Source organism: Penicillium coprophilum, assembly GCF_028826855.1.
Source record: "Penicillium coprophilum strain IBT 35676 chromosome Unknown utg000005l_segment0_segment0, whole genome shotgun sequence".
Classification (NCBI taxonomy): Eukaryota; Fungi; Ascomycota; class Eurotiomycetes; order Eurotiales; family Aspergillaceae; genus Penicillium; species Penicillium coprophilum.
In genome coordinates this window covers 1294814-1316214 of record NW_026622724.1, presented here as the reverse complement: position 1 = coordinate 1316214, position 21401 = coordinate 1294814, and the positions used below count along the sequence as shown (strand labels likewise).

Below are 21401 nucleotides of genomic sequence, written 5' to 3'. Positions count from 1 at the left end.
ACCGGAGACATTGGGTGCTTTGCCACACCCAAGCCACTGCGAACCTCTTTTGCAAAGAGACAGCCCTAGATGGAGGTGATAATCAGAGAACTCGAGAGTTTGGAGGGGAAGCTTACCTTGGGTAGGTAATATTCCAAGGTTGATCCCATCATTATCAGATAGGGCACTATATATGATTCTGAAACCGTCTACTTTGGACAACCCCTAGACAAGCCTTTATTCACAGATATCAACATTATCTAATTCTTCATACACGGCCCTTTTAACATCCTCCTCAGCCCAACACATATCCACCGCATTCCTCGCAAGCTGCACCATCTCCTTCCGACTAAACCCACAGTAAGTATAAACCTTTTGCAAATTTCCATCAATCCAAACATCATGCATCAAGGTCGGATCGTCACTATTAATACAAATCTTCACCCCCCTCTGCACCAACCTCCGAATCTTCGGAAACAAAACCTCAGTCGCTGTCCTCCGATGATAAGCATGCGGACACAAAGTCAGCCCAATCCCCCTACCCACCAACCCCCGCCACAACTCCTCGGAATCCTCTGCATCCAACCCATGATCAATCCTCTCTGCCCCCTTCCCCCCACAAACCTCAAAAATAGCCTCCCTCACATGCTCCAACGTATCTTTCTGTCCAAAATCACAGTGCATGGTAACATGCAAGCCATCCGCGCGCGCAAGCGCAAATCCCTCTTCAAAAAGCATAGGCGGCCTCTCGTAGGCATTACTCGCCAACCCAACAGCATGGAACAGTCCCTTCCCACCATCAACAGTCCCAGCAGCCCAAGGTCTCGCCTCGCGGTACGCCTCCAGACCCTGTGCGACGGGCTCGTCGCGCAGGAAACACAGAATCCAGCGCGAATGCACACCGAGCTGGCCTGCGGCATCGTGTTTTGCGCGTAGGTATCCGTTTAGAACGGCGGCGGCGGGGACACCGCGCCGTGTGTGCGCCTGGATATCGAAGAAGGGCTCGGTGTAGCGCACGTTCATGGCGGCGCAGCGTCGCAGGTATGCCATGGCTAGATCGTAGAAGTCGGTCTCTGTGCGGAGAACTTCGCACCCGGCGAAATAAGCTTCCAGGAAGGTTGGGATGCCTGGTTGGCGGCCATTGAGCTCGGGTCGGTGGTTGAGGGTTACTGCATAGGAGGCTTGAAGCTCTGAGAAGGTGGCGTAGGGGAGAGCGATATTGTTCCGGTGGGCTAGGTCCCAGCGGAGAGAGGGTGTTAGGGTGCCTTCGATATGGATATGGAGCTCAACTTTGGGAAGATTGGCTATAAATGGGGTAATTTCGAGGCCGTTCATAATTACTGAGTGATTCACCAGTGTGGGCAAATAAAATGCAAAGTTGGTTTCCGGTCTGTAGGTAGAAGTTGTTAAATGTTTAAAGGTCAAGGTTCAGAGTTGGGGTAGAAGAACTCCAAAACTACGATATCGGTGCATTACCTAGGTAGTTCCCAGAGGACTGAGCTGCTCGTCCAATTGGGACTCGAAGGATTCGAAGGATTTCCTGCTGCGATAACACGCAGGGCGACCAATAGGCCAATAAGCGGGGAAAGATAACGGCATATGACTTTATAAGACTTGACATTGTCTTGGGAGATTCTGAGCATCTGTCTCTCTTTTTGACGGCATTTCGTGTGGACATAATGACTCCCGATGCGACACTGGAACAAGGGACGGATCAGACTCTGGCGAAAAGAGTACTGGGGAAGATTGACAGACGACTGATACCACTGCTATTCACAACGTATATGTTCAACTTTATGGATAAGACCATCTTGTCGAGCGCATCTGTCTTCGGGTTAAGGGATGATACTGTAAGAAGATCTGAAGAGAGACAAGAAGCAAGAAACCCTAACTAAGATCATATCTAGGGCTTGGTTGGCCAGCAGTACAGTTGGGTATCATCGATCTTCTACTTCGGCTACTTGGGATGGGTATATCCAACAACTTTACTCATCGCTCGTGTGCCTGCCGCCAAATACTTGACGGCCAACACATTTTTCTGGGGTGCTGTAGTGGCTCTCACTGCAGCCTGCACCAACTATGGTGGTCTTATAACAGTTCGCTTCTTGCTTGGAGTTGCCGAAGCGACCATCACCCCGGCGTTTATGTTTATTACCTCGACATGGTACACTCGTGATGAGATTCCTACTAGAACAGGCCTCTGGTTCGCTGGAAACGTATGTTGTCCCATATCGGCAATAGCTTGGATAACGCTTATTTCTTTTTATAGAGTGTTGGTGGTATTCTTTCTAGCCTCCTCGCCTACGGCCTAGGCCACGTCAAAGATCACGTTGGACCATGGAGATGGATGTTCATCGTCCTTGGCTGTGCGACCTTCCTCTGGTCATTCGCTATCTGGATTCTGCTACCCGACTCAATCTCCAAGGCCAAATTCCTTACAGAAGAGGAACGTCAATTCGCAAGCAACAGAGTAGTCGTTGCAGGTACAGGTTCCACAGAGAAGACCGCTTGGAGATGGGACCAGTTCCTTGAATGCCTGATGGATCCAAAGACGTGGCTTATCTTCGGGCTAGAGCTCTGCACACAGATCCCCAACGGGGGAACACAAAACTTTGCCAACCTAGTGATTGTCTCGTTCGGGTTCACAAGCCTGCAATCAACGCTGATCACCATCCCTTACTCGATCATCACTATCACTGCAATCACCGGATCAGGCTGGTTGGCCGGTCGTTTCCGCCACATGAACTGCTTGCTTGTCGTAGTGGTTGTGGTCCCTTGCGTCGTCGGCAGTGCGATTATCTATTCCCGTCAGCATATCGTCTTGGGGGTGCAGTTATTTGGATATTTCCTTTTATCCACTGGACCTGCAGCAATGCCGCTTGCTTTGTCGCTGGTGCAGTCCAATTACCGTGGAGTCACTAAGAAAATGACTGTCACTGCGATGCTGTTCTTGGCTTACTGCGCTGGAAACATTTCTGGGCCTCAGTTCTTTCTTAGTCACGAGGCGCCACATTATAATACTGCTTTCCGCACGATTATGATTTGCTATGCCCTGGCTGTTGTGTTGGCGTTGGCTCTGCGCTTCTATCTGCAGTGGCTTAATGCTCGTCGTGTGCGCATAGAGGGCTTTGTGGGCAGTGCTGGAAACGCAGGTGCTGTTGGTGGTAAGGCGTTGGATACTGATGATTCGAAGAATGTGGCGGATATGGTGAACCGAGTTCAATTGGGAACGGATGACTATGAGGATGTTACGGACTGGAAGACCCCAGGCTTCAGATATCGTTACTAAACGGCAGCACCGAAGCATAAATGTGGTCGAGTAGACTAATTTATGAGATAGCATCATGCTAATTAATCATACTTACCTAGGTATCATGCTTTGCTACATAATCGATCAAAAATGAATATAATGTATCTCTGAGTCCCATTTCTATACGCCAAACATTCATATACATCTCCAAATTATGTTACATATAAAAAACACCAACCAAAGTCCCACCAAGCTCAAGACGGAGACTTCTCAGCACCTTGCCTCGGTCTTAACACATATCGCCACGTCGTCCCCAAATGCCAACGCTTCTCCTCGACAATCTCCAACCCACTCTCACGCACAATCTCCCCAATATCACGATTCCACCAACAACCATGCCGATCCGCATGAGCCGGAGCAAGATTATCCAAAATCCGATTAACCCAATCATAATAAGAACGCCCATGCTCAAGCAACAAGATCCGCCCACTCTTAGGCTCCGTAACAGATCCCAAATGTCTCAGCGTAGCAACCGGATCTGGCATCGAACAAAGACCCATAGTCTGTACAATGGAATCAAAGTAAACCGGCTCCTCCTTCGCCCCAGACCGCTGGAGATCAGCCGGCGAAACTGCACCCGCATCACAGGCCTTGAACACCGCCGGGAACGCAGGATACAATTTCTCAAACTTCTCCTTCGCGATAGCCACCATCTGCGGACTGAGATCGACAAAATTAACAGAACGACAACCCAAAACCGTAGCGCGACCATCGGCATCTGTCCCGCGACGCTCGCCGAGCTCGTAGAACGGCAGATTGCGTCCAGTGCCGCAGCTGACTTCGAGGACGTTTCCGCGTGCCTGGCGCACGAGATCCCGTCGCTTCTTGCCGAGTCCCATTGCTTTTTCGGAGAGCTCGACGTCCGCGTCGAAGGTTGCGGCTGTTGTGTTGTAGCGATCGGAGACATCGCGTGGCACGTCGAGAGTTTGCGCTTTGCTTACTTCGCGCGTGTATGACGCGTATAAATAGCCGCAGTACGTGCTGATTGTGAGTGCTGAGATTCCCAGGAAGGTGAGGGCTCTGGGTGGGATGCCATGGCCTTGTTTTGTTCTGGGTTCAGCATTGGCGGTCTCGGGTTGACGGTTCTGCGGGATTGGGTGTTGGCGAGGCGGAGTTGCTCGCCGTTTTATGGCCACTGGCTTTGAGCTTTGGGGACTGGGGGGGATGTTAGTTTGGTGGGGTTGAAGGGTGTTGGTTACATACCTCGGCTTTGGGGGTCGGGGTGCTTTGCTTGATGCGTTGCGGCAGGGTATGACGGGCCATTTTGCAAGTAATGGCACCCTGCGCAATTGATGTACGTTCATGGTGATGTTTTAAGCTAGCAGAATACACTGCCAAGGGTTTTGTGGACCTTTTATGCACGATATATGGTTTGACGCGAACAAGGATTGAGTGCTTACGCGACAGGGTTGTCAGTCCCCGCGATACCGAAAGGAGATGGAGGCCTCTAAGAAGAAAACCGCTTGAAGGAAACCAGAAATCAAAATGAAGTCCCTAGATTAGCTGCACATCTCATTCCGTATAGATCGGAGCGGTACCCAGCGAAGAAGAAAAGTCGGAAGCTGAGGCCGACGAGCGACGCCGTTATCGGCTCGAGTGTTATCAGTTGGAGTATCCCCCGGATCTCCAATTCTGGCAATTCGTGTTAACGCACACACAAAATTTTGCAAATGGCATTGCCGTCCAAGATTCTGATTGTAGGAGGGGGTGTGTTTGGATGTGAGTCTTGACAATCTTACCCTGACATTATCTACACTGTCCACTACACATTCTACATTCTACATTTCCACACTGCTAACACCCCCCAGTATCCACTGCTCTCTCCCTGTCAAAGCGACACCCGGAATGCAAAGTAACACTCGTAGAATCCTCCCCAACAATCCCAAACCCGCATGGCTCATCCGTTGACACATCCCGGATCGTGCGGTCCGACTATGCCAACACGGCATACTCCAAGCTCGCCGCAGCAGCCATTCACCGCTGGCGCAGCACAGACTGGGGACGTGACGGCCGCTACACGCAGAACGGCCTGCTACTCGTGTACCCAGAAGACAGCGCCAGCGCCAAGGAGTATGCTCGCAAAAGCTACGCCAACGTGCGCCAGATCGAGGGCGACAATGTGACCTTCCTGCCGACCCAAGCGGACGTCCTCAGTGTCGTTCCGGCGTACGGTTCGACCCTCGATGTCGCCGGTGGCTACGTGAACTGGGGATCTGGATGGTCTGACGCCGCTGCCAGCGTGCGATATGCCAAGACCCTGCTCGACGCTGAAGGCAAGGTTGTCTTCCGCACTGGTGATGTCGAGCGTGTGTTGTACGACACGAACGGCGCGAAGCCTAAAGCTACCGGTGTTGTCCTCACGGATGGTTCGACTCTCGAGGCGGATCTTGTTGTGCTGGCGACTGGCGCGTGGACATCGAAGCTGGTGGACTTGCGTGGCCGAGCGGTTGCGACCGGTCAGGCGATTGCTTATATGCGGATCTCTGATGAGGAGCAGCGGGAGTTGGAGAATTTGCCTACGATCTTGAACTTCGCGACGGGCATCTTTATTATCCCGCCCCGGGATAATCTGCTTAAGATTGCGCGACATGCGTATGGGTATCGCAATCCGGTTGAGGTGCCGGTTCCTGGTGTTGGGGATTCGGGCTCGATGGTAGTTAGTCTGCCTGAGCAGGGAGTTCCTGTGCCACTTGAAGGACAGGATGCGTTCCGGGTTGCGTTGAGGCAGCTTCTGCCGCGGTTCGCGGAGAGGAAGTTTGTTGACACAAGAGTTTGTTGGTATACTGATACGTGAGTTTGGTCCTTTGATGGCTAGCTGCGAGCTGTGAGGTTGTGGTTGATGCTAACATTGTTTAACAGACCCACTGGCGACTTCATTGTTTCTTACCATCCCGAGCATGAAGGTCTTTTCCTTGCTACTGGTGGTAGTGGCCATGGATTCAAATTCTTCCCGGTCATTGGCGACAAAATTGTTGATGCGCTAGAGGGCACACTTGATTCCGAGTTAAGCAAGATGTGGACGTGGCCTGAGGCTGCTGTGTCGGATGAAGAGGACTTTGATGGCGATGGTAGTCGGTCTGGGGAGAGGAGAGCGATTTTGAAAGACGAGCTGGCGAAGACAAAGAAGGCTTTGCGCAGCAGTGCGCTTTAGGCATGTGTCCATTGGCGTATGATGCGTATAGCATGAGGATTGGATGTATATAGCATGAGGATTGGATGTATAAAGGCATTTATGCCGCAGACCAAGCGCGAGCGGAGGTTGAGACTAAGGAGTAGAGAGCTAGAAACTACAGACCTACTGGGGAATATAGAGGCAAGTTTGTTTCAGAGTTTCATTGACTACTAAAAGGTAGTACCACGGCGAAAGCCGGTCCATCAACCCCAGATGGGGAAAGCGAGGACGAAATTGAATCTAGCAGACTGCCTTGGGTCACCATTAATTTTTTTTGGCCCGTAGGAATCAAAGCGATCCTCCACAGATGAAACCTTAGTACAATAAGTGATTAAATCGAGGCAGTCATCGACCGGCGCACAACCGCCTCCCTGCGGTGTGCAGCAATCTAATTGTGTGGAAGAACGCGAAAGTGTGAAAACCGGGGATCATCCGAATCGCTAAAAACGCCCAACTATGCTTGCATGAAAAGAGTCGTAAGAACCGAAGGAAAAGTGAGGTGCCAGCCAAAGCCGACAGTCCTCAAAGAAAAAGCAATGTTAATACAGGTTGGGAATGGATGAGTGATCTCCTGAGGCGTTCTTAGACCTTGCGGAAATCTGTGAATGAGAGTCAGTAAAGGTTAGAAGGCAGCGAATCCAACAAGACAGCATACCAGAAAGCACAGGGTAGATCAGCTCGAAAGCCTGGTAGATCTCCTCGCGGACTTTAGCACCAGTCAGGACAATCTTGCCACTGACGAAGATCAAAAGAACGATCTTGGGCTTCATCATGCGATAGATCAAACCAGGGAACAACTCAGGCTCGTAGGAACTGAAGTTGTGGTGACGAGAGGCCAACCCCTCCAGACGGATGGGGAATTTGATATCACAGGAGCCAACGATATTCTGGATCTTGAAATCGGTAAACTTGGCGTTGAAACCAAGCTTCTGGATAATACGCGCGTACTTGCGCGAAGCCAACTTCGAATCATCCTCGGACTTGGCACCAGTGACAACCATCTTGCCGGAGGCGAAAATGAGCGCAGTGGTCTTAGGTTCACGGATACGCATGATGACGGCAGCAAAACGCTAAGGAGAGAACCAAGTTCAGCCACATTGTACCCTGATGTGTGCCGTGTCAGGGCAATGTGAGGAATGGGTGATAAAATACCTTTGGGTTGTACTCAGCGTTGCGTGCGTGCAGCGCAATAGTCTTAAGATCAAGACGACAGTCAAGGTTGACAGTAGCAACGATGTTCCTTTTGGAATAACTAGTTCAGCCATTCTGGTCACCCAGAAAAACATCCAGAGTATACTCACTGCAGGGTTGGAACAATGCCACTGCTTCCCGTGGTCGCACCAGGGGTTGCGGCGGGGGTGGCAGGAGAAGCGGGAGTCACCCCGGTGCCATGCATGGCATTTCCTCCGGACTGGTTGATACCATTTCCGCCCTGACCGCCCTGCGCCATGGCTTCCTTTTCGGAGTTGGGAGGGGTCAGGTCCCCAGCGCCACCAGGGAAAGACAGCGACGAGGTAGCAGTGAAGGCACGAGCCTGCTGCGCGTTGGAAGGGTGGGTGGTGAGAGAATCCATGATGGATACTCGAGTTGTAACCGGTAACCGGAAATGAAGATGGAACTATCAAGAATGCGTGAGCTCGAATCGCGAAAAGTCGCGGGATGAAAATCACGTGTATGGGCGGGGAGGCGGGGAGGAGAGGAAAAGCGTTGTCAAGGGGACGGGAGCCATGGGTAGGATTGAAGTTCTGAGGGAAGGAACATCCCAAAAGGGGAAGGTGCAAAGGGAAAGGGAAGATGAGGAAATGAGGAAATGCAGAAGGTGCAACCAGCAACGACAAAAAAGGAAAGAGGCTCTTACCTGGGAGATGGACAACTCAATGTATCCCCCTACGAGGTATTCGGCACGTAACCTCTCGTGAATGACAGCACGAGATAGTGTATGCAACGAAACCAACGCAGTCGACTGGTGAACGAATCAAGAAAAAATCACACTCAAGTGTTTTTTCAAGATAGTCGCGACGGCGATATTATGGGACGGCAAGCTTTTTTTTTTTTCTTTCGAAATGTTTCTTTGCGCTGCTTTTTTTTGGAAAATGGGATTGTCTATCTGTGCGAATCTGAAAAAAGAGAGAGTGACGAAGTGAAACCTGAGGCTCGACTTCTATGGTGTTTAGGTCCGTGGACGAAAACCCTTTTTTTTTTCCCTAAAAAAAAATCTCAATTCAAGGGTCCAGAGGAAAATCAAAGATCTTGAAATAGATCTGATTGGTAAGAGAAAGCCGGGCAGATATGAGGCTTTGAGGTGAGCGGGTTGAAGAATTTCCGAAATGAGATCCGCCAAGACCGAGACAAAATTCCCAGGGTAAAATGGGGGGAGGTTGGGTCTTTATATAGTGCTGAGTCACAGCCCGGTCAGGGGAGGCTGGGCCGCCGGTGGCGGTAAAAGCAGCGTGACCTTTCTCCCTTCAACCTTGGCTCCATTGCCCGCTAGCGGCTCAAGGAAACCGCGTCGCGAGCCAATCAAACACGCACAACAACTTTACCGATTTTCATTCGCCCAGCACACTCCGCTAATCTCTCCATGTTAGCCCCTAACTGGCTCCAACACCCTTGCTTTATCCTCCGCGGCGCCATGGTTCCAGGCGTTGAGTTTGCCAGTCCGCTCTCCTCCTGCAGCTGATAGTCCATCCATCCCATACTGGCCCAATCATCGTCATCACTACCCTCGGTCACTCCATGTACGACGCGCTATCCTCTTGCCGCTTTAACAAATGGCAACTGAACAAAATTTCTGAATTTTTTTGCCTTGATTCTTTCCCTACCTCTCTGACCTCACCGCACCAGTAAATCACTATAATATACCAACTATTGTTGGTGGACTAACATGTTATAGGAAGATCTTGTTGATGGCTGACATTTGATTCGACTCAAGTTTTTTTTCGCCTCCTAAACTGGTCACTCTACGGTCAATCTAGCAAGAGATTTCGATTAGGACAGGTGGCCGTTTTGATTCTGCCTTGGATAGGCGGTGGCGCCCAGTGTTGATCCACTGCCAAGTCTGGATCAATCTTATGGCATGCAATTTAGCGGTGATCAGTCATTTTTTCTCAACTTCGGATCTATTATTTAGATCTATACACTTGGAGATGCTGTTATTCACAACCCCTCGGTTCATATTGTGGTATTTTTACATTTTCTGAAGGATTCCGGTATGTTATGGTATAGTATGCAGAATACCACCATACCGGGAGCGGCACAAACGTCACATTCCGGAAAATGCAGTAATTATACGGGAAACTGCATTGGTGCAGTCTGATCTGGATCGGGGTTTGTACCCTTGAAACATCCAACTACTCCGGTGCGACTCGACTATTAAGGTTGAATTCTGACATATATGCAAATAAATCTGTTGCCAACGTTGGAATATTCAGTCTAAGCATGTGATGCATGTGATCAGACCTCCGTATCTATATCGTATTAAACATGTGGCGCCGACGGGGTAGATGTGGCAAGATTTTGGGTACAGAGTGCTGCTTATGTTGTATAGATTTGAAGTAATATCATTTTATGCAATCTATGAAATATACAAACCTCACCGCGTGACAGGACCCCGGCTATAGGCGATTTCCGCTTCGGGATCCATCAGTCGCTGCCTCAGGCCTCAATCATATAATCGCCGAGCTGCCTATTGGCTGAAAGAGATAAGCCGAGGGTAGGCGGTTTCTCGGCGTTTTGTCACTTCCACTCAAAATTCGGGTACACGAGGACTCTGGGGACATATGGGATCTACGATCTACCCAAACACCCTCTCCGCATTCATTATTTCAATCTGGCCATGCCAATTGCTGGTCGCTAGTAATCCTGGTCTCAGCCTCTAATCTCAGAACAATACCATACACCGCGATGGCATCAAAAGGTGCCGTTCTGCCTCTATTGAGGCGTGAAATTCGATCCTCCCGATTCGCACGAGCTACCTCCATCTCCGCTATTGCTACCCCAGCCCGCCAGTCCGCCAGTCCCTTCACATCTTCCGGGCGCCGTTTAGCTCGGCGAACGGCACTATTCACCGCACCAACCCAGACGAGAGCCTTCTCGCAATCACTATCAAAGCGCTTCACTGACGAGGATGGTAACTTCGATCCTCGCACATTGGATCGGGAGTCGGACGACGTGGATGTGTGCATTGTTGGCGGCGGTACGTGCTTCGTGTCTCATTTATTCTTTACAGAAGCAGCCTAACTAAGCGTTGGTTTACTGCAGGTCCCGCCGGTCTCGCCGCCGCAATTCGCTTGAAGCAACTTGCCAACGAGGCAGGCAACGAAGAGTTTCGGGTTATTCTCCTGGAGAAGGCTGGTGAATTGGGCGCCCATATTGTCTCCGGAAACGTTTTGGAACCAACTGCCCTCAATGAGCTGCTCCCCGACTGGTTGTCCGAGGACAACCCCTCGCGCTTTGAGGGTGCGACCCCCGCTAAGACTGAGAGAATGCGTTTCCTAACAAAGAATGGCTCATACCCGCTCCCCACTCCGCCACAGATGCACAACGAGGGGAACTTCATTGTCAGTCTGAACGAGCTAACCAAGTGGCTTGGAGAGCGCGCGGAAGAGGTTGGTGTGGAGGTGTACCCAGGGTTCGCAGCCAGCGAGATGGTCTATGCCCCAGATGGCTCGGTCAAGGGCGTTGCGACCAACGACCTGGGGATCGCTCGGGATGGCAAGCCCAAGGATACATTTGAGAGAGGAATGGAGTTCCATGCTCGTGTCACGCTTCTTGCTGAGGGCTGTCACGGCAGTTTGACCAAGCAGGTGATGAAGAAATACGATCTTCGACGCGACAGCCAGCCGCAGACATATGGACTTGGAATCAAGGAAGTCTGGGAGATTCAGCCTGAGAAGTTCCGATCGGGTGAGATCACCCACTCGATGGGATACCCTCTTCCCAAGGATACCTACGGTGGAGCCTGGATGTACCACTTTGGAGACAACATGGTGAGTATCGGTCTGGTAGTAGGACTGGACTACCCGAACCCATGGCTTTCACCGTACGGAGAATTCCAAAAAATGAAACACCACCCCATGTTTAAGGAGGTTCTCGAGGGTGGAAAGTGCATTTCATACGGGGCCCGAGCACTCAACGAAGGTGGTTTCCAGTCGATCCCCAAGTGCGCATTCCCCGGAGGTGCCTTGATTGGTGACACGGCCGGCTTTTTAAACGTTCCGAAAATCAAGGGTACCCACACCGCAATGAAATCAGGAATGTTAGCCGCCGAGGCTGCCTTCTCGGCGCTTAAGGGTGACAATCAAGGAACCGTCTTTTTGTTTGACTATGAGAAATCCCTACGGGATTCATCCATTTGGAAGGAGCTCTCCGAGGTCCGTAACATCCGGCCCTCATTCAACACTCCCCTGGGCTTCTTCGGTGGACTTCTCTACTCCGGTCTCGAGGCCTACCTGCTCAAGGGCCGAGTGCCATGGACGCTCAGCCACCACGGCACGGACGCAGCGGCTACCAAGCTTGCTTCTCAATATGAAAAGATTGTTTACCCCAAGCCAGATGGAGAGCTCAGCTTCGATATCTTGACCAGTGTCAGCCGCACCGGCACCAACCACGAGGAAGACCAACCGGTTCATCTGCAAGTGAAGGATTGGGATAAGCACACGGACCTCGCATGGCCTGCTTACAAGGGTATTGAAAACCGGTTCTGTCCCGCAGGCGTCTACGAATATGTGGAGGACCCTACCAAACAGCACGGGGTTCGATTCCAGATCAACTCACAGAAGTAAGTCCCTCTGAGTAATATTTTGGATAATATTGGATCTATACTAACCTATTTTCCAGTTGCATTCACTGCAAGACTTGTGATATCAAGGTTCCCACACAAGATATTAATTGGCAAACACCTCAAGGTGGAGAGGGACCCAAATACATCATGACTTAGGCGTAATATAGGGACATAGTAGGAAGAATGGAATGTATATAACCCAAAATAGGCAATCCAAAAAAAAGACCCCATGGGGTTTGGCAGAACCGTGGAATGACAGTGGAGAGTTCCACGAGGGATGAGCCTTGCTTCCGTCACATTTATACACATATGTAGATATATACGAAGTACGTTGTAGGCATAGATCGAAATATTATAGATGTATCATATCAACTGTGAACTATCAACTAAGACTATTCCCCTCTTGAGGTGGAACCACGTGGATCAAAAAGTGAGGCGGCCAAAGTTGCTAGTCCACCGCCAGGTACTTTCTCTTCTTCCCCTCTCTGTATCTTTTGTCTATTTGAACTGTTTGAAAGTGCAGTCAACCCCCTGGATCGTTTGTCGGGTTACACTTTACGCGCGCTTTCCTGCAGCACGCAGTCCATAACTTCTCTGCATTCCCGTCTTTTCGACCTCTTCTATCTTCGGGATTTCCCTTTGCCAGGTCTTTTTTTCTTCGATTCATCAATCGCTTATTTCACAGCCATGACTGAAGTGTCCTCAACCCGCCTTTATCTTGGGAATCTTCCCCGCAACGGTATGGCACCTGATCGCTCTTTCCTGACTTTTGGAGAACACACGCACCATCATGCATGACCCGGTCGCTTCACTGGTCGCTGATCCCTCGTGTTCTTATCTGAAAAGCCCACCTCGGCCCACCCTTCCCAGGGTGAGCAAATGGGGAGCTTCAGCTACATCGAACAGCTTCCGCCTCGGCCATCTAACCGGTGTTTCGGGAGTCCTAGGAGAACTGATGCGCTAACCAGCTTTATCTTATCTATTTCAGTGACCAAAAATGACATCGAGGAGCATTTCAGCAGCCATGGCTCCGGTAAGATCACGGAGATCAAGTTGATGAACGGGTTCGGCTTCATCGAATATGACGACCAGCTGGATGCCAGAGATATTGTCCCCGGTAAGAACAACGCTCGCCATATTTCACTCATTGTGTGCAGACTTACTAACCTCATCTTCCTGCAGCATTCCGTATGACCCCATGACCTCTCCACCGATTACCTCTCGCTTATCAATACCACAGATGGCAGTGACTTCAAAGGCGAGCGACTCACCGTTCAGTTCGCCCGCGGCCCGCGCCGCAAGGAGGCTTTCCCCGGACCGCCAGACCGCAATGCTCTCCCTCGTCCACGTCGCACTATGTTCCGCATGCAGATTTCCGGTCTTCCAGAAACAAGTTGGCAGGTTAGCAGCCCAAATCCATTCCCTCCCGGAGTTCCTGATGTAGATTCCACAAACCCGCCTCTCTACTCATCCCACACATGCTTCCAGTCCATTGCTCTCTGTGCCGTCGGTTGAGCCAAGGATCCTGGGGTACTAATCTATAAGCACTCCTCTCCTGGTGACTGAGAAATGCTTTTATAGCTTTTGCTTTCAACCTCGAGAGTTGAGGACTGCTCCTCAATCCTTGCATGCTCATCATACCTTGCTTTGTCAGACCCATGGAACTTTTCCTGGGACTTTTGGATGCCGGTATAAAATGGCCATTCTGGATACACCGCCTCGGACTGGACATGGAGTGCTTACCTTTTTTCTCCACATTTGCCGGACACCTTACCTTGCCTGGACCTGGACTCACCATGCATCGAATAGGACCTGAAAGACTTCGCCCGCCAGTCTGGACTGGACGTGGTGTACTCTGAGACTGGCCGAGAACAGGGTAGAGGGTAGGTGAACCGTATTCCGCGAGAGACCCTTCCACATTAACATTGAACCAAGGTTTGTGGAATTTGAAACCGCCAACGACCTGAAGACCGCCGTGGAGAAACTGGACCAGCGAGAGTTCAAGGGCTCCGTTGTATCTTGTGTCGCCGATGTAAGCGCCTAACCTGACTCGGAACTGGAGGAACACCGTCTCACCAAATACCAGATTCAGAACTTTGAGGAACGCCCCGTTCGTGACCCATACCGGTCTCGTTCCCCACCCCGTCGCCCTTACCCTGCCACCATGGAGGAATACGACCGCCGGATCCCTCCACGTGGCTACAGTCCTCGGGAGCACTACCGTGAGCGGTCGCCGATTCCTATCCGCCGCGATCCCTACTATGAACGGGATGGCTATGCCCGCCGGACTCCCCCTCGTCCTCGGATGGAAGACTACCCACCTCCACGTCGCCCCTATGAAGACCCCTATGAGACCCGGCCTCCCCCGCCTCCTCGCCACTATGATGATCCTTACCTAGCTGCTCGTGGTTATGGTCGTCCTCGCTCTCCGCCTAGAGGCGAGTATGTGCCTTACGACCGTCCTCGTTACTGGTAGATAGTGCCGGGTCTTGATTGGATTTACTGCATATTCTTTTCTACCATCCTTTTTTTGACCTTCGCCAAATACCCGCAACGTCTCGTACTGATTTCATGGTGTCATGATCTTTTTTCACCTGCCGAGGTTTTGTCCAGCGTGTTCTCGCGGTCGGGTGCTTTTCTTTTTTTCCTGGCGACTGGACAGCGCAAGTTCACAATCATTTATTTTTTTCCCCCTGATAGCTTTGGGGTGGCTCGAGGCTAAACGGTTGTTTCCCTATGGTTCTCTTGTCCATCCTGGACTATTGTCTTTGTGTTAGCATCTGAAAATCTTAATCCTTTTATTTGATGTATTTCTTCTGTAATATTCCTGAGGCCTATTTGTCCATAATGACCTTACATTCAAATAGTTGGTTGGACTAGAGTAGTGTAAAACTAGTGTTTATTTCTAGGATTTCTTGGATTCAATATGTTACGACCAAGATATATATATATAAGCAATGTGATCATGGCAAACTCCAAGTTTAAAACATATTGAAAGAAATACATTCAACATCCTAGAACAAGCCACCATCTCTATTTGTCCATCATTCTGCAAAAACATATGGAAATACCCCTGTGGGTTTCTCTCGTCATGATCTACAACCCTCCACGGGTGCCCCGCCAAAAAAAAACCTCCCCTCTCTTCCAATGCATTATCGCATGCCTCATTAGCCAAATCTCCTTAACACCAACATACATCATGACCTCCCAAATTCAACTCCCACCCCGCCCCGTCGTCCTCGACAGCGTTCGTCTCCGCGACATCGAACTCCCCCTTCCCTGCGCTCCAGAAGCCTGGCACCGCCAGGGAAAATCTCAACCATGCACCGCAACTTTGAAACTCTCCTACTCCTCCATAATCACAGCCGCTGAAACCGACAATGTCTCACTGACCCTCGACTACGGCAAGCTCTTCCGCCGCCTAGAATCCGACGTACGCAACATGGCAGAGAACATCTCCTCCCCATCCCACCCATCCAACAGACTGATCAGTCTATCCGGGACGCGTCGCGAGGAAATGCAGAGTCGCGGACTGGGCCAGGACCCGCGCGTGATAGCAGGCGTTGTTGCGGATGCGGGATTGGGGCTGTTGGAGACTACGTCTGCTATCACTGCGGCGCAGGAGCCGAATCCTATCTCGGCGGCGTATGGGGAGTGTGAGGTTCTACTGCATTTGCCGAAGGCTTTGTTGCGCGCGGATGAAGGGCTGAGATATCGGGGGGGTTATTGCGCTTGGGGAGGAGGTGGCGCGTGGGGAGACGAGGGGCTTGGTGGTTTTGGAGGAGGAGTTCCGGATCGAGGGGATTAGATGCTATGCTATTTTGGGGGTGAATCCTCACGAGAGACTGGAGAAACAGGCTGTTGTTGTTGGTCTTACGTTCAAGGGTCCTGGGCAGCTTGCTTGGGGGTCTACTGTTGTTGATACGTATCAGGCTGTGACGCGGGCTGTGGCTGAGGTATGTGTTCTATCTTCTTTGCCTGATGCTTTTGCTGGTATTACTTTTGGGGGTCCTATTTGCTGACTCGGTTTGGTACTGTAGATGGTTGATCAGACTGATTTCCAGTCTGTGGAATCTTTGGCTACTTTCATTGCTCGCATTGTGACCGTGGACTTTGGTAATGAGAGTGTGACAGTCAAGGTTGAGAAGCCGAGTGCTCTCGCTTTTGTCCAGCGGTCTGGTGTGGAGATTACTCGCTCCAAGGCTTTCTTTGAGGGTCATTAAGAGCCGCGTAAGGAGTCTCATGTTATACAGGAGGCTGCATTATGCAGATCGATGCCCATATGCAATTTGGTGTAGCTTTGAGGATGTGTGAGACTGTAAGACTTTTGGTATACAGGAAAACAAAAAGACGATATCAAAATATAGACAATATCATGATATACATATGAATATCAAATCTGAATCTGATCAATAGGATCAACAAGATCATATTAATGTCAGCATCTGACACGTGAAATCCAAATCGGGACTAGTCGCTCAGCCCCCGGATCTGCGCCTGAAATCCGATTTTCTGCAGATTCTCTTTTTCTTTGTTTCACTTCCTGGGGAAGAACTGTTAATCTCTATTTGCCAATATCTTCATCCTCTATGTGCCTATTTGCGCCTTCGTCATCGCTCGCTTTGATTTCGCTTACTGGCTTCTCAGCCAACCTCGATCCATCTCTTCTGCTCGACTCGCCTGCTCCCGATATTTCCAACGTGTCGACACACTTGCTGACCCCTTTCAACTTGGGCTTCGACTTCTCGGCCAGCGAGTTGACTTGGCTAGGGGTCCCGGGTCCGTCCTGAAGAAGGGCGGACGGTAAATCTGCTCGAAAGATTCAAGGCTGGTCTATTGACTAGTTCGGGCACTGAAGGAAAACCGTCTATTGATGCAATAGATTCCTCAAGTTGAAGTACGTCCCTTCGTCCCTTCGGTCAGCGTTCCATTTGCCAAGTTTTTTTTAAATGTATTTTTCAATTTCTTTTACGTTTTTTTACCTTGGCTATAATTAGTGGGGGCGTGAAAACCCTCACCTACCCCTCTATTCATTATTTACAGTCCATATTCAAGATCCAGGCGATCCAGGCTAACCAAGTGTCTCTATGTGAACAGGCACTGTTAGATAGGTATTCTCAATACCTTGCTACCATTCTTTACGACCGCGCAAGGTCAATCGCCAATCCTGCGGTTATCGCCGGCGCTTTCACCAAAACCGATCGGGGTGTTTCGCTTCAGTCGCGGAACTACCACCGGCGATAAACCGAAAGCATAATGCCTTCCTCAAATGCAGACGACCTGTCGGTTGGGGATGTCTTCGCGCCGCAGGCCGACAGCGTTGTTGACATCCCGGCCAATCACCGTCGGCCTAATGCACACATGGGCACCATGTCATCCCCGGAGCAGACAACCCATCAATTTAATGGGTTTGAAAATCAGACTCTCAACGAGAACATGCTGCCGAAGCAGAGACGGAATAAGAAGAAGCACCAATTCGTGCCGGCGCGCGCAACTGTTCACGGGTTCACGCCTCTGGCATCCGGCGACGAGGAATCAGACTTCTCCGCTGCAAGCTCACGTGCACCATCTCGACCTCCCACTGCCCTTGGTGGCGCAAGCCCACTGGTACAGGCACCCACAGGCCATGGGGTCAGCGCACTGAAGCTTCAACTCAACACTCTAAATTTGTCCGACACAACTGGTCCCAGCGGACTTGTCTCCCAGACCCCCAGTGTTTACTCCGATAGCGACCAGACCGAGATCTTAACCAGCTATGAAATTCCTCTGGATCAGGACTTTGTTAGCTCTGACGCAGTGCAACCAGAGACACTGGACGATCGCAACGCAGATGTCCCAGGCATGAATTCGGAGTTGCGCAGTCAACTGTGCCGCAAGATGACAGCGGAGGATTTTGAGCCCATTCTTTGTCTGGGCAAGGGCTCATTCGGAACTGTGTTGTTAGTGCGCCACGTCGTCACGGGCAAGCTCTACGCCCAGAAACAATTCCGGAAGGCCACCCTCACTGTCCACAAGAAACTAGTCGAGCAGACCAAGACAGAGCGCACAATTTTGGAAAGCGTCAACCGCCACCCCTTTGTCGTCAAGCTATTCTATGCCTTCCAAGACCACGAGAAACTCTACTTGATCCTGGAATACGCGCAAGGCGGCGAACTCTTCACCCACCTAGCCATGGAACGCATGTTCGAAGAAGACGCAGCAGCCTTCTACATGGCAGAGATGGTACTTGCACTAGCCCACCTACACCAAAACGTCGGCGTTCTCTACCGCGACCTGAAGCCCGAGAACTGCCTCCTAGACGCACAAGGCCACCTTCTCCTAACCGACTTCGGCCTCAGCAAGATCGCCCTCACCGACGACGACCGCTGCAACTCTCTCCTCGGCACAATCGAGTACATGGCACCGGAAGTGATCCAAGGCAAGCCGTACGGCAAAGCATGCGACTGGTGGTCTCTCGGCGCACTGGGCTACGACCTCCTCACCGGATCACCCCCATTCCGCGCAAACAACCACGCAAAGCTCCAAGAGAAAATCGTCAAACAAAAACTAATGCTTCCTTACTTCCTCGGACCCGACGCAAAAGACCTCCTCACCCGTCTCCTCCGTAAAGAACCCTCCAAACGTCTCGGCTACCACATGCAGAAAGATTTGCAGATAATCAAGAAACACCGCTTCTTCCGCAAAATCGACTGGGCAGCCCTCGAACGTCGCGAACTCGATCCCCCTATCCAGCCTGTCGTCACGGATCCCGCTCTCGCGGAAAACTTCTCTGTCGATTTCACTCAACTCCCGCTCAGTCCGACGGTCACTGCTGCTGGCTTCGACGAGTATTATGGCAAGGGACAGGATTTCCCAGCTGGAAAGGGTGCGGATGGAGACGAGCTTGGTGGTGGAAGTAATCCGTTCGGTGGATTTAGTTATGTTGCTTCGAGCAGCTTGCTGGATCATGGATTGGGGGTTATGACTGCTGGATATTGAATGGGGATGAGGGGATTTGTGTGGGGGGTTGACTGAGGAGTGAGAAGACAAGAATGAAGGTCAAAGAAAGAACGAAGATAATGCACATATTCGCATCAAGACGTCTCGGCGTGTCGATGTCGGGGTATCTACAAGTACATCGCATTGCATTGCATGTAGTACCTGTGTTGGACTGGGATTGTTTCCCTGTCCAGTTGCCTGTCTTGTTGTGAAGCAATACAAACTTGCATTTGAACACAAAGTGGTATTTAGCATCGCATATCTAGGAGTTTTTTTCTCTCTCGTTTGGAGTAAACCTTGGAATAATACACGCATACACATTTCCCTGGCAATTGACTGGATATTGGCGTTTGAATCTTTGACTTTAGAACTAGAGGGTACTTCACCTACAGCCCCCAATAAACCAGGCCGTTATGAAAGTACAGTCAAGTAGACAAAAAAAGAGAAATTAAAATCTCTGTGAATTTCATTCTCATTCATAAATAGTATCTTTCCTTCCCCAAGGTTACTTCTACAACACCGACTTGATAACCCCAAATGTATAGGTCTCAGAATCCTAGATCTCGCCTTCTTCACTTCCAGCACCGTCATCATCAGCCTCGCCCTCCTCTCGCTGGGGGTCTAATTTACTCCCATGATCCCTATCCGCCGTAGACGGGTGAACAGAATGCGGGGGATGCGCGACTGGAACGACGTGTTGTTTCTCATTGAGTTCGCCTTCTTCGGCGGACTCTTCTTTCGATGCGTTGGATCCAGGTGCCGAATTCTCCGCGATTGATAGGGTGTTAAATTGAGACGTGGCTTTTGTTTGGGATGATGCGGCTGTGGGGACGCGCGGGCGGGATGGGGCTGGGGAATTTGGTTTTTGGTCGGTGGGGATTGCTTCGTGGGAGGGGGTTATTGTGCGCTGGCGTTTGGGAGATCGTTCACTGTCACCATTCCCGTTGAGGATTGTTGGAGGGGGTTTGGTTTGTGGGGAAGATGGGTGTGGGTGAGGTTCGGGTTCGCGTGAGCGTTTGCGGCCATTTGATGCTGTGTCTGAGGTGACGGTGAGGGTTGGAGGGGTGGAGGTGGATTGTTGCTCTGAGGCTGATTTTGTGGGATCTGTGTCGAAGATGCGGGTTGGGTCATTGGGGTGGGAGGTTGAGTCTGAAAGTGCGAATTCAGGGTAGCCTTTGCTGAGGCTTTGCTGGACGCGTTCGTAGATCTTGACGATGAAGGTGCAGGCACGGATGAGATCGTCGAGGCGGACGTCGATCTGCTCCCACCAGGGTCGGCCCTCGGCGTCGTCAGGGAACGCGACTTTGCAGTGGCGGGCTGCGGCGTATAGGGCCGCGGCGGCGATGACGCGGGGTGGGAATTGGAGGCAGAGGACGGTGTAGGTTGAGTCATTGAGGAAGGAGTAGGTGGAGTGTCGCAAAGTTCTGTTGTCGCCGACGCCTAGAAAGACGGAGTAGTCCCAGAGGATGCGGTAGGGGGACTCAACCTGCAAGTCAAAGCAGAGGTATTCAAGCATGACGCTCTCGTTCTGCAGGATCAGGTCTCGCCATTTCCAGTAATCCTTGGATTGCTCGTCGACAATCAGGTTCGGCTGCTTCATGGCGACGCGGCAGCATGCGATAACGAAGTCTTTCATGCGGCGCATGGCCTCGTCCACCTTGAACGCGACGAACAGGGCCACCGCGGCAATCACCTTCGGGTGCATCAGGTCCGACCCCATCTCCGGATATTGACCCATCAAAGAATAGCGCATGAGGAAGCGGTGCATATACACCGTGGCAGTCATTGAGGTCTGCGGGGGCATCTTCAACATCACGCTCACTTGCCAGATGAACTCGACTGCACGGTGCCGGATGTAGTCCTCTTTCCCACGTTCAATCTTGTCAATGCGCGATGGCGTGCGCTCAAATTCTTCCTCGGTGAATAGCCATTTTTGCTGCTCTGCTTCCAACACCGGATTCGGTAGGCCGGGGATTCGTCGCCTCGGCGGTGCTGAGGAAGCCATGGGTGTGCGAAGTGAGGAGGGGAAAGACGAAGTTCGACGAGGGTTTAACCGTTCATAGAATGGCGATAGGGTTGAAGCGCATCCGGCGCGCCTGGTGAGGGATAGCTCGCGCGAGATCAACAATAATCGTTATCGTCCCAAACGTCACAGTCGTCAGGCCCAATCTAGCATGGCG

At 51.1% G+C, this 21401-nt stretch overlaps 11 protein-coding genes across 11 annotated transcripts; 7 read left to right on the top strand and 4 right to left on the bottom strand.

Annotated features, from left to right (window-relative positions):
• Positions 1-216: 216 nt before the first annotated feature.
• On the bottom strand, positions 217-1314 carry N7500_008091 (adenosine deaminase family protein; the record flags this gene model as incomplete). The annotated part of the gene is made up of 1 exon (XM_056679235.1): positions 217-1314. One exon carries the CDS (start codon positions 1312-1314, stop codon positions 217-219), a length of 1098 nt encoding a protein of 365 aa, XP_056529607.1.
• Positions 1315-1592: 278 nt separating this feature from the next.
• N7500_008090 (Major facilitator superfamily domain general substrate transporter) lies at positions 1593-3268 on the top strand (the record flags this gene model as incomplete). Its single annotated transcript, XM_056679234.1, has 3 exons — positions 1593-1829; positions 1887-2195; positions 2249-3268. Coding segments are annotated over 3 exons (1566 nt in total), but the record flags the coding sequence as incomplete, so codon positions are not given.
• A 215-nt stretch (positions 3269-3483) lies between these two features.
• N7500_008089 (class I SAM-dependent methyltransferase) lies at positions 3484-4593 on the bottom strand (the record flags this gene model as incomplete). Its single annotated transcript, XM_056679233.1, has 2 exons — positions 3484-4444; positions 4493-4593. 2 exons carry the CDS (start codon positions 4591-4593, stop codon positions 3484-3486), a joined length of 1062 nt encoding a protein of 353 aa, XP_056529605.1.
• Positions 4594-4959: 366 nt separating this feature from the next.
• On the top strand, positions 4960-6440 carry N7500_008088 (NAD(P)/FAD-dependent oxidoreductase; the record flags this gene model as incomplete). Its single annotated transcript, XM_056679232.1, has 3 exons — positions 4960-5008; positions 5098-6079; positions 6149-6440. The coding sequence occupies 3 exons, from the start codon at positions 4960-4962 to the stop codon at positions 6438-6440; spliced, it is 1323 nt and encodes a 440-aa protein (XP_056529604.1).
• A 603-nt stretch (positions 6441-7043) lies between these two features.
• N7500_008087 (TBP family protein) lies at positions 7044-8034 on the bottom strand (the record flags this gene model as incomplete). The annotated part of the gene is made up of 4 exons (XM_056679231.1): positions 7044-7060; positions 7117-7531; positions 7614-7701; positions 7763-8034. The coding sequence occupies 4 exons, from the start codon at positions 8032-8034 to the stop codon at positions 7044-7046; spliced, it is 792 nt and encodes a 263-aa protein (XP_056529603.1).
• A 2330-nt stretch (positions 8035-10364) lies between these two features.
• On the top strand, positions 10365-12399 carry N7500_008086 (electron-transferring-flavoprotein dehydrogenase; the record flags this gene model as incomplete). Its single annotated transcript, XM_056679230.1, has 3 exons — positions 10365-10656; positions 10722-12240; positions 12300-12399. 3 exons carry the CDS (start codon positions 10365-10367, stop codon positions 12397-12399), a joined length of 1911 nt encoding a protein of 636 aa, XP_056529602.1.
• A 531-nt stretch (positions 12400-12930) lies between these two features.
• On the top strand, positions 12931-14719 carry N7500_008085 (uncharacterized protein; the record flags this gene model as incomplete). Its single annotated transcript, XM_056679229.1, has 7 exons — positions 12931-12982; positions 13232-13360; positions 13426-13431; positions 13484-13644; positions 14053-14126; positions 14179-14275; positions 14330-14719. 7 exons carry the CDS (start codon positions 12931-12933, stop codon positions 14717-14719), a joined length of 909 nt encoding a protein of 302 aa, XP_056529601.1.
• A 723-nt stretch (positions 14720-15442) lies between these two features.
• On the top strand, positions 15443-16466 carry N7500_008084 (dihydroneopterin aldolase family protein; the record flags this gene model as incomplete). The annotated part of the gene is given in 3 exon segments (XM_056679228.1): positions 15443-15993; positions 16007-16199; positions 16284-16466. 3 exon segments carry the CDS (start codon positions 15443-15445, stop codon positions 16464-16466), a joined length of 927 nt encoding a protein of 308 aa, XP_056529600.1.
• Positions 16467-16832: 366 nt separating this feature from the next.
• On the top strand, positions 16833-17487 carry N7500_008083 (uncharacterized protein; the record flags this gene model as incomplete). Its single annotated transcript, XM_056679227.1, has 2 exons — positions 16833-17022; positions 17351-17487. 2 exons carry the CDS (start codon positions 16833-16835, stop codon positions 17485-17487), a joined length of 327 nt encoding a protein of 108 aa, XP_056529599.1.
• A 12-nt stretch (positions 17488-17499) lies between these two features.
• N7500_008082 (AGC family serine/threonine-protein kinase) lies at positions 17500-19221 on the top strand (the record flags this gene model as incomplete). The annotated part of the gene is made up of 1 exon (XM_056679226.1): positions 17500-19221. The coding sequence occupies one exon, from the start codon at positions 17500-17502 to the stop codon at positions 19219-19221; it is 1722 nt and encodes a 573-aa protein (XP_056529598.1).
• A 556-nt stretch (positions 19222-19777) lies between these two features.
• N7500_008081 (uncharacterized protein) lies at positions 19778-21226 on the bottom strand (the record flags this gene model as incomplete). The annotated part of the gene is made up of 1 exon (XM_056679225.1): positions 19778-21226. The coding sequence occupies one exon, from the start codon at positions 21224-21226 to the stop codon at positions 19778-19780; it is 1449 nt and encodes a 482-aa protein (XP_056529597.1).
• Between the last annotated feature and the right edge of the window lie 175 nt (positions 21227-21401).